General features: G+C 35.0%; 3 protein-coding genes and 1 pseudogene across 4 annotated transcripts; all 4 read left to right on the top strand.

Annotated features, from left to right (window-relative positions):
* Nucleotides 1-231: 231 nt before the first annotated feature.
* On the top strand, nt 232-3,395 carry LOC110703134 (annotated as a pseudogene).
* Nucleotides 3,396-5,037: 1,642 nt separating this feature from the next.
* LOC110703133 (zinc transporter 1-like) lies at nt 5,038-5,695 on the top strand. The gene has a single exon (XM_021880883.1). The coding sequence runs from the start codon at nt 5,038-5,040 to the stop codon at nt 5,689-5,691; it is 654 nt and encodes a 217-aa protein (XP_021736575.1). The 3' UTR covers nt 5,692-5,695.
* A 644-nt stretch (nt 5,696-6,339) lies between these two features.
* LOC110703389 lies at nt 6,340-12,476 on the top strand. 2 transcript variants are annotated; one of them, XM_021881192.1, is made up of 4 exons: nt 6,340-6,492; nt 9,332-10,409; nt 10,501-10,538; nt 11,487-12,476. In XM_021881192.1, the coding sequence occupies exons 2-4, from the start codon at nt 9,348-9,350 to the stop codon at nt 12,313-12,315; spliced, it is 1,929 nt and encodes a 642-aa protein (XP_021736884.1). In that variant the 5' UTR covers nt 6,340-6,492; nt 9,332-9,347; the 3' UTR covers nt 12,316-12,476. The 2 variants fall into 2 exon arrangements, with proteins under 2 accessions (XP_021736884.1, XP_021736883.1); XM_021881191.1 differs by having other exon boundaries at nt 6,341-6,492; nt 9,348-10,409.
* A 368-nt stretch (nt 12,477-12,844) lies between these two features.
* Nucleotides 12,845-13,648, top strand: LOC110703132. The gene has a single exon (XM_021880882.1). The coding sequence runs from the start codon at nt 12,845-12,847 to the stop codon at nt 13,646-13,648; it is 804 nt and encodes a 267-aa protein (XP_021736574.1).
* The last annotated feature ends 8,109 nt before the right edge of the window (nt 13,649-21,757 follow it).

The raw sequence follows: 21,757 nt of genomic DNA, 5'->3' as shown, positions 1-21,757 counted from the left end.
TAGTCCATGTAGTACAGAACATTACACAATTACGTACACATCAAACATTAATGCACGTATTGCATTTCATTAAATGTCGTCACATCTGAAGTCAAACATTAATATTATAGACATTATAGTTAAAAAATTATAGACCTAATACAATTAGCTAGCAGCTTATTAATATTTTCCTAAAAACAGCAAAAAGAGTTGACAAATTAATTAGCTTCAATTTCTTCAAAACTAACAATAATGGCGCCAAAACCATCGCGCACGGCCATCCTCCTCTTCGCGGTCACCATTAAACTCGTAGCGAGCCATAGTACCGAAAAGAAGCACACTTGCACATGTATTAGAGAGCCCAAACACGACAACCATGTCGGGCATGATCACGGCAATGAGGTCGAACACGAAGAAGAAGAGGATTCTCCTAAGGAGATTTTGAAATACAAAGTAATAGCACTCGTAACGATATTAATTACGAGTGCAGTGGGTGTTTTCCTTCCAATACTAGGGAAAACAATCCCTGCTTTTCGGCCCGAAAGGGGCTTTTTTTATTTAATAAAATCGTTCGCAGCTGGGATTATTTTGAGTACTGCATTTATTCATATATTACCTGAGGTTTTTGAAAACCTAACGAGCCCCTGCCTCGGCGAGGACACTGTTTGGGAAAAATTCCCTTTCAGTGGCCTCGCCATCATGGTAGGAGCTCTTTTGACAATGATGATGGACTCATTTGCTACTCGACATTTCCGTAAGGGAGTAAGTGTTGAGGATCAAATTGGTGCTAAGGAGGATATGGATGCCCATGTTCATGCTCATGGTACTCTGGTGGACATGTTCCTGAAGGTCTTAACAAGGTTGAACAAATCAGATATAGAGTTGCTTCACAGGTAAATTTACTTAACTTTTCTTTTTACTTAGCTTTTCTTTATATAGCTCAAGACTCAAGTGGTTAAAAGTTTCCCGCCTAAAGATTATGTGATTGATTCTCGTCATCTAACCTTGTGTCTCTCTAAACATCAAAAAATCATTAAAAAAAATGTAATTAACCATGACTCTATCATCTATATGTTGTGAAAGTTTCTAGACAAATAAATAAATAAATAAATTGAATTTTTTAGCACACACAAATTAAAAGTTTCATGACAATCCTGAGTCACCTATTGCTCTTATATATTGACACCCTTAAGGCCTTGTTTGGTAATTAGTTGTTAGCCGATTGTATTAATTAATTTGACTAGCTGATTGTAAATAGCCGGTTGCATAGAAGTAGTTGGTAAATAGTTGTTTATTATAAATTGTTTCAGTATATTTAATACTCGAAACGCTAATTGTTCAAAAAACTCTTAAAATGAGCTTTTTCCAAATTAGTTTTTTTAAATAATCAAACCTCTAATAGTACTCAATAAGCTTAAAGCTTTCCAAAAAGCTCTTTACAATACCAAACAAGGACTAAGTGTCATAAAAACAAATTGTATACTCCTTTCGTATTTTTGCAACTGATTTTTTTTTTACTTTTGCACTATTCATCTTATCCATTTTGACTAATGTCAATAATTTATACATATGAAAAAATTGTATTGTGGTTTTGTAGGTACTTGTTGGAATAGCCTTGATAAATAGATTATGAATATTGTTCAATTATAATAATTTATACCTATTGATAATCAAATATATTGTTAATTAAACATCGGCACATGTTACATGGGTTAAACAGGGCTGAGCAAAACTACCCGAAAAACCGAAAACCCGAAAATCTGTTCCGTTACCGTTCCGAAAATTAGGGTACCCGATCCGATAACCATAACGGTTCGGGTAGCTGTTCCGATAATTTGTTATCGGGTATGATTATTGGGTATAATTTTAAATCTAACGGTTACCAATTCCAAACCAATAAACAATTTTTTGTTTTTTATCCTACTTTAATCTACTTTTTCCAAAATCTATACCTTTACTTTACTTCATAATCACTATAAAATATCAATGATTAGTAATATAATTAATAATTTGGTCAAGATCATGTGGTATTGTTGTTAATTAGTGTTAAAATATATCATAATAACTAATTTATTAAGTTTAATTATCACTATTGGATACTTTATTGAGTATCCGATAACCGTTTCGAAAATCCGGGTACCCAAAGTCTGGGTACTTGAACTTATTGGTTCGGTTTATGGATATCACTTTTAATGATATTGGTTATCGGGTACCCGAACCGTTAGTACTAATGATACGGGTACCCGTCCCATGCTCACCCCTAGTTAAACATACATTTCACTTAAAAACTTTTACGAGGAATAAATAAAAACGAAACTTAAATCAAGGAAGATTAAATGGCCGAAATAAACTTGGAAATACTTAAATTTGTATATAAAAGCTTCTAATAGAGTAATAGGTGATTTGACTTATGTTGTTGTTGTATGTATATCATTAGGTGCTGGAGATAGGCATTGTGGTTCATTCAGTCATTATAGGGCTATCAATGGGTACTTCCGATAGCCTCGAGTCCATCAAGTCTCTCATAGCAGCTCTATGTTTTCATCAATTCTTCGAGGGTATTGGACTAGGTGGATGCATTGTACAGGTACGTACATCTCCATTTCTTTTAAAGTAACGATAATGGTTTGTTTAATGGAAAAATCCATGACATTTGTTTCTCATAGAGGTATTTTCGTCAATAAATAAACAACTGTTTTATTACTGTGGGCCCCACTATTGAATAAAATTGAATAAAGTTATAGGTTTATTTACGAAAATGTAATGTGAGAAGCAAATTTCTCACTATGAGAAACTAGGGCATCCCTTTCACTTTCTCTCATTATTTTTTATTTTGACTTTGATGTTATCCGCCATATATTAACATTATATACTATAACTTTTTTTTGTGACTAACTATATATATACGTATACATTTACATATGTAGGCATCTTTTAAGTCCACATCTACTATATGTATGGCAGTGTTCTTTTCCCTCACAACTCCCTTAGGAATTGGCATAGGAATTGGAATAAGCAAAGTTTATGAGGAAAGTAGTCCAACAGCACTAATCGTTCAAGGGTTGTTGAACGCAGTTGCGGCCGGAATCTTGATTAACATGGCGCTCGTTAACCTTCTAGCGGAGGGCTTGATGAACCCTAAGGTGCAATCCAAAGCTAAGATCTTCTTTGGGGCCAATAGGCTTTGCTTCTTGGTGTTGCTGCTATGGCTATTATGGCTATATGGGCTTGATTTTGTGTCTTAATTTTTCGTCCTTTGTTTTTTTCATTGTGTGACTAGTACAAATACATACATTATTCAATTTGTTCCTCCAATTTTATTTGTTCTGTTTCTTTTATGTTGTATCCATTAAAAAATTTGAGTTGACAAACTTTACATCTTGTAAAGTTGTAACGTACCAAATAGTATTTTAATATGTCAATTTTATAACATGAAATCATATTCAATCTCATGGTCATTCAAGATAGCTCAAACTATTTGTTTCTCATCATAAATTTTCATTCACACCTAATGCCAACTTCCAGTGGCCTGTTAATGCGTGGGTAATAATGAAGTTTCCTTAAAAAAAAAAAAAAAGGTTGAGGGAAGAGATTATGTTCCATGGAAATTATATATACCAGTAGGTTGTTTTTCATTCTAAGTTATTATCACTTAAATGAAATGTAGTACTATTATCGTAATTTATTACTGACTACCAAACGAGTTGTAAAAGGTACTCGTTTTGCCAATTGCAGCCTTTTAAATAGCAAATTGCAACCTTAAACGTATTACTAATTAACTTTTTTTTTTTACTAATTAACTTGATAGTTGACATCCTTTCTCATTTTATCCAAAATTGTCTGAAATAATGACACCACCAAAATTTAAACGTAGAAACAACACACAAAGGATCATAATATCGAAAAACACTCTTTGAAGAAACAAAAACTCTTAAGGTATCATACACCCTGGACTACCATACGCATGATATACCGGTCAAAATACAAAAGTTATAGAGCAATGTATATAAATGTAAAATACACGAAATTAAAACTTTTCTAATGACAATGTGACATCAATCCCCACCTTAGCTACCTCCATCTTCCACTCTACTACCTTGCAAGATTTATTATCTATCTCACAACAACTTTTACAATGCATGTAGTACCACAAACTTGTTTGTCCCATCTTCGTTCTCATGTTTTGATTGGAAGATAACGGATTATGGATTATTGGTTTGAATTATTAAATTGAATTTTCCCAACATTCAAAATTTCAAGGTTCCTAGAAACAAATTAGATAGTGAAATACCCAAATGGATAAAATCTCTCTTCATTTTCCCGTACTACGCGTTTTCTGCCAACAAATCTCTTTCGGTCTTTCATTGCTCAGCTTCAAGAAGATTCGGAAGACTTACCACAAAACCAAAGAATGATAATAAAATTATGACTTCATTTATTCAAATTTTATTATGTTGGATATAAAAGTAAAACAATTACTACCTCCGTTAACTATTATGTGCAATAAAGGCGTATTATTTATGAGATAAAATATTTCTTTGTTGCACATAATAATTAACGGAGGTAGTATAGATAGTAGCATGTATTATTATAAATAATTACCTATATCACTTTGTTATATTTTCACATGACAATGTGATGACATCAACACAAACTATAATTTGTTGTCTTGTGCATAAACCAACGAAATGGTTCATGCTTTGCTTAAATACATAATTTAATAAATTAATAATTTTCATACTTAGACGTGTTTCGTTAAACTCGCTAAAATGTCTTTAAAAAAGAAAAGTTTGTATATCATACACTAATCTATTTTACATTTTTACGAGTACTAGTTTCAAACATCACTTCCCTAGTACATTACTACATTTACTTTAGTTTTATCTAGCTAGCTTTTTTTTTTCATCAACAACAAATTCTTTCATCTATAAATACACATTAGGGTTAACAACTTTGATCATATATATTTGTGACCTTCTCTCAACCACCAACACAATCTTCTCCGATCTCTTTGATTTCTTTCATAAAGAGAGAAAACTTGAAGTTAAGCTAGTAATTATGTCGAAGGGGAAGAGATCGTACTACCTTTTTATCTACTCTCTCTTAATCCTCCTCTTCTCGGCCTCTAAGGTGGCATGTGATTGCACTTGCGACCATGAAGAAATAACTAAAGATCAAAAATCGGACACGTTGAAATATAAACTTGGGGCAATTTTCACCATTTTGGTGGCAAGCGCCCTAGGAGTTTCTCTTCCTATAGTTGGAAAAAAAATTCCCGCCTTACACCCTAATAGCAATTTATTCTTCCTTATCAAGTCATTCGCGGCAGGTGTGATTTTATCCACAGGATTTATCCACATACTCCCTGATGCTTTTGACGATCTTACAAACCCTTGTCTTAAGGAAAACCCTTGGGGAAACTATCCCTTCACCGGGTTATTCGCTATGTTAGGGGGCATTGGAAGTTTAGCGATTGATTCTTTTGCCACCGGTTACTACCGTAGGGTACACGAGTCAGGAAAGTCTTTATCACCCACAAGTGTTAATGATGAGGAGATCGTTGGTGGCCAGGCCGGCCACGCCCACGTTCATGGTCATGGTCATGGTCATGGTCATGGTCATGGTCCGGTTGCTATCCCTCAAGGGTTGAATCAATTGGATCGTATTAGATATAAGGTTACTTCACAGGTACATATTTTCACGTACTTATAGTTATTACCATTCATATATGTAGTTAGTTGTTTCTAACATACAAGATAAATACTACCTCCGTTACATATTATGTGCAACGGTTAAACATTTTTCCTCTCTACTTTATGTCAAATCGTTGCAACTAATATGTAACGGAGGTAGTATTTAAGTTTAATTTGATGTTTTATTAAATGAAATGCTCTCTATTAGTTATCCTTTTATATGATCGGATTAGTGACTAATCAGTATTAAGTTTCTAATACTTCCTCCGTTCTATTAATATTGCAACAATGGACTTTTTGCACTATTCATCACTCTTGTTTGACCATATAATATGAGTTATACGTTAAGCAAAATATAGTCAAGTGGGATCTTGTTGGATTCGTCTCATTAAATACTTTCACAATATCAACTTTTTATAATTTTTATTCTTACACATTTATAGATATTTAGCATATAAAAGGTGTTTCGGGATGCGTAATTTCCTCCTTGTTGCAATATTAACAGAACGGAGAAAGTATAAGTTTTTGGATTTATATGGCATTTTTTATGTGTGCCCACATGACTATATATATATATATATATATATATATATATATATATATATATAAGGAAAACATCATATGTAGGAACAATATCATATATAGGAATTAATCTAATCCGTAGGATTAGATTAAAATAGATGGCTGAGATTAAAACAATAAACAAAACCCAAAACCCCCTTCTTTTTTTTTCTTTGTTCTCTTCCTCACACGATTTTTTCTCCACTCTTCCTCACAAGGTTTTCTCTCTCCTCACACGACCTCCCAAAATCAAACTACGGTACGTTTGTTTCGATTTTGTTCGCTGTTCTTTGATTTTTTATTTGTTCGATTTTGTTCAATTTTAGTTCGATTTTGTTCGATTTTTGTTCGAATTTTAATCTGTTCAATTTTTGTATGATTTTGTTGGATTTTTTCAGTTTTTTTTTAGTTGATTTTTTCAATTTTTTTCCCATCGATTTTTCTCTGTTTTTTTTACTCAATTTTTTCTATTTTTCCTCCATATTTTCTCGATATTTTTCAATTCTTTTCCTCCATATTTTCTCTATTTTTCCTCCATATTTTCTCGACTTTTTTTTTTATTTTTAACTGATTTTCTTATATGAAGAATTAAGGAATTAAGGGTTTTTATGGAGGAGATTTTTTTTTAGGGGTTTCGAGGGTAGGGGTTTGGTGGTTTAAGGGTGAAAGTTCGGTGATTTAGGGGGTAGGGGCAAGAAGGCTGATGTTGACGCTGGAGAGGGGGTCTTGGGTGGGGATGGGAGGGGCCTAGTGGCGGATCCACGATTTCGGATTAAGGGTAGCACTAAACGCACGCTAGAAAAATAAAAGGGAAAAAAACAATATACACTTACGAACTTGAAACTCAAATTAAATTTAAGTTGGTATAAATCATCAAAGTTAAAGTTTTTGTATAATGTATTGCGATTATGTATAAAATGTATTGCGATTATGTATAAAATGTTACCGTCAAATTCACCCATCTATACATTTTGCTATGAGTTGTAAAATTATGTACACCATACTAGTTATCAAAAATTCAAAATGTGTACTTGGTATTACAATCAAATAAAAGTAGTCAAATTAATAAGATATTACTAATTTTCTTCACATATTACAATCAAATAAAAGTAGTCAAATTAATAAGATATTACTAATTTTCTTCACAAACGAATTATCTATTTATATTTATACATATTTTATGGGAGTTAGACCCTGTTCTTTTCACCTTAATTTTGCTGAAGTGAAATTATTTTTACTGAACTAAAATTATTTTTGATGAACTGAAAATTATTTTTTTTATTTTTACTAATTTTCTATAATAATTCTTCTTTAAGAAAACTTATTTTTACTGAACCGAACTTCTTTTTACTGAACTGAAATTATTTTTGCTGAATTCTTTTTACTAAACTGAAATTATTTTTACTTAATATTATTTTATAAGGTGAATAGAACAGGGACTTATTTTTATCTAATGTATTTTAACATAAATGTCAAGAAACTAATAAAGTGGAAGTAATCTGGAAAAAAAAATCAAATTTTGATGGAATTCTTTTTATCTAATCTATTTGAATATAAATGTGTAGAAAGAGGAAAAATATTTGGGGTTGAAAACAAAATAATAAAGCATGAATATTGTAGTTTTTTTTTTATTTTAAATAAATCAAAGACTTAGAATATACAAAAAATTAAAAAAAAAATTAAAAAAATTGAGGGATTTATACATTTTTTTTTCGGGGGTAGCACGTGCCCCCCGAGTTACAATATAGATCCGCCCGTCGAGGGGGCCGAGCTGGTGGGGCTGGGGTGGTTTGTGGGTGGGGGATTTCTTGGGTTTTTTTACTTTTTTATACGTGTCACTTAAACAAAAAATAATAATTTAATTCTTTGACCGGTCACTTTGGATCATTTTGAGTGACTAACCCCCAAAGTTCGAATTATTTCCAAATAATTCAAAGTTGGAATTATTTTGAGGGAACGGGCCAAAATTGGTGTGTGTGTGTATATATATATATATATATATAGAAATAAAAAAGAGTAGTTAAATATATAATCATGTATAACTCTTTTTACTAAGGAAATAACATTGTATAATATTACTCCCTCCGTTTTTAAATACTTGCTTTACTTTCCTTTTTCGGCCGTTTTTAAATACTTGCTCTATTTCCTTATTTGGAAAGTTTTTACAATATTTAACTAATTTCTCACACCTAGTGGGCCCATCATATATTTCTCTCCTCCAATCCTCTCCACTACTTTTTTTTTTTTTACAATTTTTTATTCTTCAACTTACCCTACTACCTCCATATATTATTATTTTCTCCAAGTTCTCCTAAAACTCTACGCATGGAGAAATGGAGCAAGTATTTAAAAACGGATGGAGTATATCCTAGAAGCTTCTATGTAAGGGAAATAGTTCTTGAGAAGTTGCCACATGTCCATAGTGGTTTCGGCTTTAGTAATTATGGGGTTAATTACTTGTAATGGCGAAGGATGTATATAACCATAACAATCTATAGATGAACAACAAAACAATGTAAATGAACAATGACCCAAATGATCTTAAAGTATACTTTCTTAGAGCAAAACAAAGAGATAATTAATTTTACAATTTTAATTCTATAAAAAGTGTTGTTTTACCGTGTTCATACTATAGAAAGTATTGTTCATTCTAGGCCATATTTTATTAGTGATGAAAAGACTTGTATTATGCTAGGTCACATTTTTGGGCTTTGTTTATGAAGTGCGCTATACACACTTGCTATGGTCTTCTGATTATCTTGTAATGGTTTCAGGTTTTTGTTTTTGTTTTTTTTTCTTCTTTATATTGAGGGTCTGACGGCTTATTCTCATACATTGAACTTTTCTTATAAAACATTCATTTCAGTTTTCAGTTCAGTTGAGTTGAGTTGAGTTCAGTCAATGAGAACAGACCCTGATTCTTACTTTGTGAAACTCGATGATTGTAACATATATAACTATATAAGGTTCTTGAATCATAATTTTGAGTCATTGATTATACTAATATACTCTCTGGGTATGTTGACTTAAAAATAAGGGGTGCAAGTTAAAAAGAGAGATGTTATAATTAATGAGTTGTTTGTTGACTTACATTGTAGCTTATTCATTCTTTAGATGGTAGCAATGCAAGAGGATAAATATGCTCGGCCTCTAGTTTCTTTCGTGAGGCAAGGTCTGGGTCCGTCATTTATAACTGAGGGCTGGGATTCACAAGGAACACAATTGTTTGAGTTACTTGCTGTGAGAGTGCACATGCGCCCGATCAAGGAGGTTACCGCTATGTCCTCGCTTTCACATCTTGAAGTATATGGCCGTATTGTACTCATCGATGAACTTGGTAACAAATTTTATCTATTTAAACGAAGAAAATCTAAGGCAAAGTCTGTTTTTCTACATAATGACGCACTTGACAGCACAGTAATTCTTCACAATTTTGATCTTGAAAGTCCTCGTTGTCTACCTAGTAAATTTTGCTTGAAATTTCATCTCAAAGATAAGCACCAAAATATCGTAATTGTTAAGGACTGCAAACTAATAGATTGTACTCAAGGGGTCACTTATGACAGAATCCATACCTTTTGCTTCCGCAGAGAACAAAAGTCGGAACAAGACTCTCATTGCCTACCTTCGGTTAGTGTGGACTATGCTATATTTCGTTGTGCACTCTTAGCCTGTGTGTCTATTGAACTTGTAGATACTGCTACTCGTATTGAAGGTAGAAATAATACAACTGATGAAAGTGATTTTGTACCGGCTAAAGTTTTTGGTAGGATTACTTCTACTACTGAGACAAGTGATATGACATGTATTAGACGTTTGCTTTTTGATGAGACAGACAAGTTATTTTTTGAGGCTTCCAATAAGTTATCTACCTTTTCTGTCCCAAGTTATTCCTTGCTGGAGATCCAAGTAAACGTGGAGGTTGAGGGTGAAAGATTTTGCGATACGGTCAAGTTTAAACCATATTCATGTTTCGGTGGCCCTTATTGTGTAAATATTCATGGGAAATCATGTCGCATTCGAGTGTTTGCACATTTTGGTCATGCAAGAGATATCCTTTCTGAATATCCAATGTATGAGTATTATGATGGTAAAAGAATGTCCAATGAAAGATCTGAAGATAAAAGGATCAACCGCAAGAGGTCAAGAGGCCTTACAATCCAAAAGGCAAACCAGGTTTGTGCAGCACATATACATTGTTGAATTGTGTACTCTGTTTTGTATTAAACCTAACCTCTTTGTTTGTTTGTTTGTTTTTTTGTTACAGCAAGCACAGCTATTGGAAGCCTTGAACAATATTGAGTGGTAAACACATGTTAATTTTGAGTCACATGCTCTTTGCTTTTAGGAAAAAAAAAATTCTGCATATTAATCATATTATGACCTTTTTGCAGTCTTTCATAAATATAACGACCTTTAAATTATCCCAAAATATTACGACCTTTAAATTATCCCGAAATATTACGACCTCTGACCCTGAACTTCCATGAATTGGATAAAAAAAATCGGTAACCTGATTAAAAGGTTACCTTAAGACACGTGTCACATTGTGATAGGTTAGAAATTTTTATTTTAATTTTTTTTGCAAAAAATTGATTTTAAATTAAAAAATAAAGATAAAAAAAAAAAAAAAAAAAAAAAAAAAAAAACCCTTCCCCTTTTGTTTCTTCAGTTTCGGGGGAGGGGATGGGTTCTTGTGTGAGTTTGGGGAAGGGTGAGGGACTTGGGTGGGGTGGGAATGGGAATGGGAATGGGGATGATAGGACGATGGTGGTAGAATGGTGTGTTTTATTTTATTTTTTATCGTATTTATGTTTTTATTATTAAAATCATAATTTTTAAATATGAAAATTGTATATAAGAGTACTTGACCAATTAAAAAGTGACACGTGTTACTCATAGCCTTTTTAGCGGGTCAGTAACCGGTAACATCCTATTTATGGAAGATCAGGGTCAAAGGTCATAATATTCTGAGATTATTAAGAAGTCTTATATTTATGGAAGACCGCTGAAGACAATTTTTCCTTGCTTTTATCAGCGAGGATTGTGTTATGAATGTCTAAGGGCCTGTTCTTTTTAGCAGAGAACAACTGAATTGAACTGAAAATAAGGTGAAGTGATGAGGCCCTAAGTGAGATACATTTAGTTATATCTCCTATAACCATAGAAATATGTGTTTTGTGCTTTTTTTATATTTAATTTTGTACATATATTTAAAGTTATAAGATATGTCATTTGTTTTCTCCGATCCAGGTATGTATCAGAGTCAAAAGATTGGATAGAAATGATGGAGATTTTCTCAATTTCTATTTTTTCTTATGGTGTGGACGGCCTTCGTTCAGGGGTGAAGGGAAAAATCCTTGTTTCAGATGAATACCAAGAATTTATTATCTTTGATGGATGCAAGGAGTCTGACATCTTACATTCTCATGAAACTAGTCTAAAATTAAAAGGATCTCCAAGGTGTTACACTGGTGAAGATCTTTCAATAATCCTTAGGCTGGAGGATGGCAAGGGACGTAATATTTGCTCAGGGAGTGCGTGGTATAATTTCACCAACGTTGGTTTGTTCCTTAATACTCGAATTTGTTCAATTGTTTGTGGTATACATGGTTTTGCAGCTCTACATTATACAATATTCAGCGATGCTATACAAGCTAAGTTAAGGTTTACATTGATGGCGTCGGGCTCATCATGTGGGAATTATAAGGTTTATGGGAGGATTAATACAAGGTACAGCAACTTTAGATACTTAACCCATTATGAGAAGAAGTACTATGAGAGTAGTTTGTTTGAAAAGGGTGAATCAGAGGTTGAGGAGGTAACCCTCGGTGAGATACCACTGTCAAAATCCGTGGTTGCTGTGCCACTAAACGCGTCACTCATTGTGTTAGCAAACTTGTGTGTGCTTTGTGATGGTGGACGGCTTGAGACCTTAGAGTATAAGCAAACATTTGAGCCAGAGAAGCCGAAATCCATGTATGATGAATTCCAAGGGTCGAATTATTGTCTACGAGTGTATGTGGATTGGACCAGGTTCCCTCCCTATGATCCCAGATATTGCAGCTTCATAGACACTTAATAATCATCATGTATTGTTTTCTCATTACAAGATTCACATGAGAAATGAGTAATATTATTTCTTCAATCTCCATCCCATTTCAGCTGTATAATTTTATTTAATAACTACTAAAAACTGAAGTTGCAATTAGCATTTACACCGTATAATTTCCCTCTCTTTAAGGATTAGTATGAGTATATTATTAATGATACATTACAATATTTTTTACTCTTACAAAGGGGAATTAATAAATATATATAATACATACTACCCCATATATTGATGTATAAATTGGCTGCATAATACATCAAGCTGTATGTAGTAACAATGAAACACTGATTTCTCTTACCTTTAGTAGGATGTAAATTTAGCAGGGTGTAAATTTAATTTGCTCAGGTAAAAGATTCTAAAACAGTATGCAAAACTCTTTTGTATAGAAAGCGAGCTGAGATTCAGGCTCGAGCTTATGTCTTGAGATTATCGGACATTGCACAAGGAATGGCGTGTGTAATGCCCTATGTGTGGGGAGGGGGAGGAGACTACAGCACACATGATTTTGGAGTGTCCTGCTGCTAGCTCCATCTGGAGACATTCTGTGCTTCGTCTTGATACAAGACAGGTGGATATGGGTAGCTTTAGGGGCTGGTGTTGCTTGATGCAAGATAAATACAAAGACTCGAAATGGTGGGATGTGTTTTGGAGCATAGCTTGGGGAATTTGGCGTAAGCGAAATATGTGGATTTTTGAGAAAAAAGAGAGAAGGGAGTCTGACATTCTTCATAAGGCTATGGGTTTGATTGGAGAGTATGAGGAAGCAAATTTAAGGGAGAACAGTGTAAGTCAGGGGCTGCAATGTTCCTCGGTGTGGAAAGCTCCTGCTGCTGGTCTGTATAAGCTGAATACAGACGCAGCTTTCCACGGCCAGATTTTGGGGATAGGTGGAGTGTTAAGGGACGACTCTGGAGCTGCTGTTGTAGCTTATTGCTCGACTAAAAAAGGCAGTTTCGCTGTTGATGTGGGTGAGGCTGTCGCAATGAGAGCAAGCTTCCGAATTGCTATGGAAGCGGGGTTCAGCAAGTTTATACTTGAGACCGATAATCTTAAGCTTTATCACCATATGAAGAAGGGTCTCACACCTCCATGTGCGTTTGGGAATGTGGTAAGGGATATCTTGTTACTGTCCCGTGGTTGTCAGTGCATTTCATTCTCGTTCGTGAGAAGGACGGGTAATGTTGTTGCTCATTGCTTAGCAAACATGAGTTTTAAGTTTAGTGAGTATAGAGTTTGGCTTGAAGATACCCCTGTTGAGATACAGGGTGCTATTTGTAATGATACTGCTCTTTTGATTGTTTAATAATATTCCTAAGCGGAGGTTTTGTCAAAAAGGAATGGCGTGTGTAGCTAGAATATCTACGTAGTAGCAGCTTTAGCTGTCTCAGTCCGAAGAACGACTGCCTGCCCTAACAAACACAATTGCTTTAGGTTCATCAATTGTGAGGTAGAGCTTTTCATTGGACTGGGGGCCCATGAAAAGCTCTGATCTGACCCATTTATAAGTGGGCCAAGCCGTCCAATAATTAAATTGGCCGGGCCTTTAATGGGTTAACCAATTATGGATCCTTAACGGGCAGAGCCGGGCCCTAATAAGGCCTTTAAATTTTTTTAATGAAAAATACTAGAATTTTTTTGATGCAAAGCCGGGGCAGGAAATTAGATAAAAACAAAGTCAAAAGGTTACACGATAGTTAAGGAGGTTTATCCTCCCATATTACATCATGAACACAGTCAGGAGGTTCACTTAAAATTACAACCACAGTGCCTCTATCTGAGGACTTTCTACAACTTTTTGCTAAGAGGTCAGCTACTTTGTTAGAATTCCTGCATTCATGGTATAACTTCGCTGATCGTAGCCTCTCAAACTGGTCCCTGCAAGATTTCAGAACGTTCCAGTTAGCATCTTTGACCACCATTGCATCCTGTATAAGCTCCACCACTTGCTTCGAATATGAAGAAATTTCAAGCCTGTTCCACCCTTTTTCTACTGCAATTTGCAGACCAGCCAAGATAGCTAGCAATTCTCCCATAATGACATACTTAACCCGACATTTTTGCTGGAAACCAAGAATCCATGTACCTGAAAAATAACGAAAGACACCAGCTATACCAGCCTGTAGGGAATATTTCAAGCGTTAATCCCTAGCTTGAACCCCACTGTGATCATACACTAAAGTACGGTGGCGTCCCAAGGGAAAGAAGATAGAGCAAAAGAGTCGTCAACAAGTTTTTTAGGAACTTGTAAACCGTTCACGAGGTGAAGGTTACACCCCCTTAACGATCCAAGAGATCGTCAACTCCATAAGGTCTTGAACCAAATAGAGTTTGGGGATGAAGGTACAAATCCAACCTAAAAGAGATTGAACCTGCCCTAATAATAGGCCTCTACTTTATTCTGATCGTATTCATGTGCGCTTTCTGACTAACTACAATCAATAGGATTAACCCTAAACCTATTTAATCTATGTTGGTTGAATATTAATGCACAAATAAATCTATTATTGGCGATCACTTGAATTATAATCATATTAACCCTAACAAGATTATTAATTATCTTATTAAGCGTGATTACAAGTACAAATTCCCTTTAAACATGCATAAAAGGCGTGATCAAGCAATAACAATAAAATATAATCAAGCAACATAATAATAATCAAATTATATATATAAGTTATCCGCCAATTAACAAATAACATGAAATAATTCGTAAATTAACAAATTACGTAAAACAATTCGTAAATTAACAAATTACGTTAAATTATATAATTCGACACAACAATAATCATAATCATAATCATAATTATCATAATCATGTTCATGTTAAAGTATAATAATAGCAAGATCCTAGGCATGATACTAACAAGATTAATAACAAACCAGGTTAGCACCAGACGCTGACGTTACACCAGGCGCTTATGCTGGCGTTTGACACTGACTAAGTTTTTGTCGCGTTTTCTTAAAATCAGATAGAAATTCCCGTATAGGAGGATAAAATCGTATTTTCCTCAAAAACGTTCTTTTATTCTGATTAAAACTCTAAAAAGTCAACAAAAGTCAATTTATCAATGCTAATTGAATTAGGAATGAAAAGAACCTTCTAGAAGAATCTAGAAGACTAAAACCATTCTTAAGTGCATTAGGAATGATAAATCTATATTAGGCCCTTCTCTAGATCATTGGGCCGCATATAAGGCTCAAACCAGGCCCAGTTCGATAATTTGGCCATAACTTCCTCAATATTCATCGGAATTGGGCTTATAATATATCGTTGGAAAGCTCTTTTCAAGCCCCATCAAACTACACTACTATTGGACCCATATCATGGACCAACCAAAATGGATTGGCTGTTTTCTTTAAAATAGGTTTTCAAAAACAGAGAGAAGAGAAAAGAAATTAAAACTATCCGCAACGCTAAACTTTCCACACTTTCACTTCATTCGATTATGATTCGACGTGAAAGGTACTCATCATTGGGTTTGGTTTTGGGGAGACACAAATGGGTGTCTACACAACCCATTCACCCTCAGAGGAGAAGGACGCATCACAGTTCAGCTTGAAGTTTGGTTGCAAAGGAGGAAGCCAGCAGGAAGAGGTAGAATTAGGAGTTGAAACACCCGAGCATATCATTAGGGAGGTATGGAATTCCCAAGCTAAAGCTTGGGTCTCTCTAAGGGATTTCTCACGGGCTTGGTTTCTTTGGTTAAAGAGACAGTCATTACGGATAAGCCACAACTTCCAGAGAATGAAGAAGAAGAAAGTTTGCCAAGGGAGCAAAGTGTCAGAAGAAGAAGGGGGGTTATGGGTCAGATTTGAGAAAAGCCAATCTTGGAGGGTAAGAGAAAAGAAAGGAGGTGGCATATGGAGAAGCTCCCAAATTCCTTTTGCTTGTTCACAATCCCTAAGAACATGGAGAGAGTTTTCAGGGATGTCTTGAAAGTGAGCACAAGCATTTGAGGAGATGATTCTTCTTTTAAAGAGAGTGACCCTGTGAGGTAATCTATCCACAAAACACAACCAGATGAAAATTTTTATTTTTGGGGCAGAATTAATAGCCCAAATCCAATCCATTTTCCTGCTTTCACCAAAATCATTTTGAAACAAGTTTAAAGCTTTTTTAAAATCAAACTTTCCCTTATCAGTGAGGGTAGAAAAGATGAAGTCTTGGCATCCTTGGGTATGGTCCGGGATAGGAACACTCTTATAAGTACTGACAATATTTTCAGGAAGAACAAAGGAAAGCTTTGAGAAATCCCATTGCCCATTTGTAATACACTCCTCCAACATCATGTCCTCTTCTTCTTTTAAAAGGGGGCCTTGAATAAGGCTTCTAAGAGAAACCGAACCCACCCAATTATCAGACCAAGCAAAAATATCCATCCCATTTCCCACCCCCCATTGAATACAAGCCTTAAACAAATCTCAAACCTTTCCCATACTATTCCAGAGATGAGACCCAGCAGAAAAAGCTCTAAATTGATTATTAGGTTTAGAGTATTTGTCTTTTAAAACTTGAACAGCAAGGTTGCCCTCCTGATTCGACGTCCTCCACCAAAGTTTCAATAAGTGAGCTTTATTCAAGGCCTTAAAGCATCTGATACCCAGCCCCCCACTCTCCTTAGGTCTAGCAATGTGATCCCACCCCACCAAATGGAGACCTCTAGAATTTTCACCCTTCCCCCATAAGAACTTAGCCAAGGAACTATTAAGGGAATTCAAAAGAGAGCAGGGCATAAGCATGCATTGCATATAATAGTTGGGGAGGGTATTTAAGGTGGCTGAAACAAGGCATGACCTACCAACTTTGGATAATATAGCAGCTTTCCAGCTATCTAGTTTCTTGAGAATTTTGTCACAAATTAACTTAACTCTATTCTTGGAAGGTCTACTACTAGAGATGGGGAAACCAAGGTAAGGGCTTAAGTCATCAGTCTCTCTAAAGCTCGTAGCATCACAGAAGAGATTTCTATCATTCTGAGAAGTATTTCTAGAGAACAGAACTCTACTCTTAAGCACACTAATGGTTTGACTGGAAAAAGCACAAAAAGTATCAAAGGTGTCCTTAAGAGAAAGAATGTTTTCAAGAGAAGTCTCCCCAAAAAGAAGAATATCATCAGCAAAAAGATGGGAAATGGGGACTTGTTTACTACCCATACCAAAAGGAGACCAGGTTTTCCTATCTACCTCCCTATGGATCAACTGAGAAAGAATCTCCATACATATGCTGAATAATTAAGTAGGGGGAGAGGGGGTCACCTTGACGAATGCCTCTAGAGGGATTAAAATTCTCAGTAGGAATACCATTAACTAAGACAGAAGAAGTGACTGAAGAAACACAAGTCATAATGAGCTCAATTGAAGGGAGGTCTAAGCCAAAGAAAACTAAGGCATTTCTCAAGAAAACCCACTCAATTTAATCATAAGCCTTCTCCAAATCCAATTTAAGGATAAACCAACCCTTTTTCCCCTTTCTTTTCTTCATCGAGTGTAAAACCTCATTAACCACAATCACATTTGTCTTGATGCCTCTCCCTGGGAGGAAGCTATTTTGGTTAGGAGAGATCCTAGAAGGAAGAAAACCACGAAGTCTATTGGCAATGATCTTAGTCACTATCTTATACACAGTGTTGCAGGGACTTATAGGTCTGAATTGGGAGATAGAAGTAGGCTCAGAGATCTTGGGAATGATGGCTATCAGGGTTTTATTAATGCTCGCGGGGATAGCTTTGTCCTCATAGATATTCCTAATGAAAGAAGTAAGGTCAAGGTTGATAGTGTCCCAAAATTTCTTGTAGAAAAAAGGGTGGTAACCATCTGAACCCATCAGAATGTCGAGTCAGGGAATTCATGGTATTCTTCAGGTATTTTCTCCCCCCAAAAAATTTTTTATTTCCAATATTTATGCTAGCTCGAAATTTCGTGTTAGAATACCATGAAAAATACTAGAATTTTACGCATACTTTCCCTGCGCATGTGTAGTCAGTTTTTATAACTTTTTCATCATATTTGTTTGGAAAATTTGCAAACAAGTACCTTTTTCTTACACTTTCTTAAAAATAACTACTTTTTTTTTTTTTTGCAAATAACTACCTTTATCTTAAATTTTTTTAAAAAACACTACCTGGACTTGTTTGGCATCAGTTTTGGTTTTCAGTTTCCTTTTGTTTGAAAACCAAAAACAGGAAACAAGAAAAAGGTGTTTCCACTTTTCTGTTGTTAGTTTTCAAAATTATCATAATTTTAATGAGTTTATATAATTTTTGATTCATTATGGGACTCATATCATATACTTTTTTTTAAAAAAAAAAACTAAAAAACAGAAAACCACAACAATGCCAAACGAACCCTTAGTTTTAATTTTGTTTTAAAAGCACTACCTTTTAACGGAAACCCTAACGGTTTCCGTTAAATCCCACCCCTCTCCTCGTTAGCCACCCTCCTCCCCCCTGCCGGCAGCCGGTACCGGAAGCTTCGATTGGCGCCAGCGACCCCACCCCCTTCACTTTACCCCACCCACAACGCCCACCCGCCTCCATTTCCCCCACCCAAGACACCCTCCCTCATCCCCTTTCCCCCTTTTTTTGCCACGGCCACCACCCCAAAGTCGTCGGAAACCCCCTCAACTTCCCCTTACTTGAATTATCTATATTCCCCCTATCATTCCCCCTCATCCCTTTGAAATGACTCCAAAACACGGAGGGAGTAGCTTGTTTTGTGGCTATATGGGATACTAGAGGTTATTCCCTCCGTAATTTTTTAAGTGTTACACTTTGACCGGCACATAGTTTTAGACAATTTAATTGACTTAAATAAAATAAGCGGTAAGTGGGGTAGTTGGAGTATTAAAAATTTGAAAAAGAAAGATAGTGGGGTTAATAGTTTATTGAAAAGTAATGAATGTGAGAGGAGAAATATAATAAAAAAGTATTAGTGGGTTTGGGTGGGGACCATGAGAGGAGAGATATATAATATTTTAATGTAGCTTTTTGCCAAAAAAAGAAGTGTAACACTTATTTAAAACACGGCCGGGTTTGGTAAGTGTAACACTTAAAAAGACACGGAGAAAGTATGATAAGTTTGTAAGTTTTGGTCTGATATGTTCTCCCAAGGCCTATTGTCTTTAGCGGCGGATATTGATCGTTATTAATATGTTCCCGAGCCATTTAAAAAAAAAGGCACCAACCTAATCAATCAATTGGCTTCTCGGAAAACACCAGGGCAGGGCCGGCCCGGAGGGGTAGGCCTCGAGTGCGACCGCCTAGTACCCATGTCAAAAAGAGGCCCAAAAATAAATAAATAAATAAAATCAGTTTGCATAGCTATAGAATTTTAGTTTTTACTCGTTAAAAAAAAAACTACTTTTTAAAAAGATAATTACTGCATTTAGTTAGCAATTAACATTAAATTACTTAGATTTCAATTAGGTGGAGACTGAAATCTCATTGCATATTCAAACTTATCTCCCTAAGGAGACTAACAAATAATACCATCACCACATCTGGTCGTTGTAGCGCTTCCATCCACAAAATGCAATATAGCCTTTCACTTCTTCTTCTAGACTTCCGGTTTCTATGAGTATTTGCTCCAAAATATTAATCTTTTCAATTACACCGTTTCATATTTATTCAATTACCGAAAATGTTATGCAAACTCTCCAGTATTGTGTATGGAGACTTACTATTCAAATAATGTAAGCTATTTTCATTGTCTTTTATTTAAAGCTATTGCGACTGTCAAAAAAATTGTTACGTAAAGGGCCTTTTTTGACATTATGCTCAGGGCCCATAAATTTCTAGGAACGGGGGTGAAAAACTCAAACTTGGATAAGAATATACACCTGATTATATGTAGCTCTACGTATACATCAACTACATTGATTACTACATATGATATATATTTATAGTGTATAGCTCTACTCCTAGCTAGCTAGCTTAATTCCTTGCTTGATTGGCTTATAAATATTTACATTTATTATTATTGACCATATCAGAAGAAATTTGCTAATTGATTACTTAGAAAAAATGACATCAAACACAAGGAACATAGTATGACATAACTATGTTGTGGTTCACAAGGAACATAGTATGACATAACTATGTTGTGGTTAAAAACTCCTTCATGTCTAAATTTGAGGTATAGAAGTAGATCTTAAAATGTGATGACTACCTAATCTGTAAACACAATGAACTACCATAGTTAACATGTCACTACCTAATCTGTAATCGCCTAATAAATTATATCAGAACCACCAAAGGGCAGCACCGCTTTCCTGGTTGAGCATTAAGAAAAGCAGGTAGCGCCACCCTTTAGTGGCCTTGATATATATAATCAATTAATCATGTATATATGGTCATGGAATGCCTAAATAAAATAAAAACACACATGTCTCATTGTTGACAACGCAGCGCTGGTGGCTAGCTAGTCGTCAAAACCGTTAGATCGAGGCTGGTTGTTGGTGACTTGGTGCAACGGTGGTTGGTGTTTCTAGATTTTCTAACAATTTTGGTGGCCATTGGAAGAATTTAAAGCTATTAACCATGGGGCCAGGCCAGGACCAAGTTCGAGCAAAAAAAACAAAAGAAAAATGTCGCAATAAAACCTGCTCTTTCAAGCCAATTCAAAGCATGCCAAAATTTTAACCAATTATTATGGGTTGTCCAAAATTCAAAAATAAAAATAATTTAAGTTTTTTTTTTTTTGACGGGAAAAGTAATTTAAGTTAAAAGAGTTCTATATTCCAATAAGATTATTTTTAAATTAAATTCAATAGCGACACAACTTCCTAGGCACAACCAATTTTGCTTGGACTTACAACTCGGGCATGCGACCGCTTGGAGCATTTAAAGGTAATTTTCCACCCCTCTCCCCTTCCTAACCCTAAAACACCTCTACATAAGGGTTTTTGAGGGTGGATGTAAAAGGAGGGGGAGGGATTTTGGGGTTGGGTAAAGGGAGGTGGAGGGGTTTCAAGATTGTAGGTTGAGGAGTGGCAACAACTTGTGGGTGGGGAGCGAATACAATCTAAAATTCAAATTATTTAAATATAAGTGGGATTATTTAAAGAGAAAATGTGAAGGTTTGGACCATTGTCACCAAATTTTCCTTTTTAATTCTTACAATGCAAGCTTTGCTCAGTTAATTAAAACAAGAAATTTTACTAAATCAATTTGCTCAATTCATCACCAAATTACCACAGATTGTACAAACGAATGAAGGTGCTATTGTTTGTACACGGTGCATGAGCTTGCCAAATAATATACTTTGGACAAAAAAAAATAATACGGAGCACTTATTTGTGATGATCTAATCTTTTTTTTTTTTTCTTTTGAAGGAAGATGATCTAATCTTTTAGATGAAAAATTCAGATATATATATATATATATATATATATATATATATATATATATGGTAC

The sequence above is a fragment of the Chenopodium quinoa genome, unplaced genomic scaffold (genome assembly GCF_001683475.1).
Source record: "Chenopodium quinoa cultivar QQ74 unplaced genomic scaffold, ASM168347v1, whole genome shotgun sequence".
In the NCBI taxonomy this organism is placed as follows: domain Eukaryota; kingdom Viridiplantae; phylum Streptophyta; class Magnoliopsida; order Caryophyllales; family Amaranthaceae; genus Chenopodium; species Chenopodium quinoa.
Note: the sequence above shows the minus strand (reverse complement) of the source record. Positions and strands in the feature narration are given on the sequence as shown.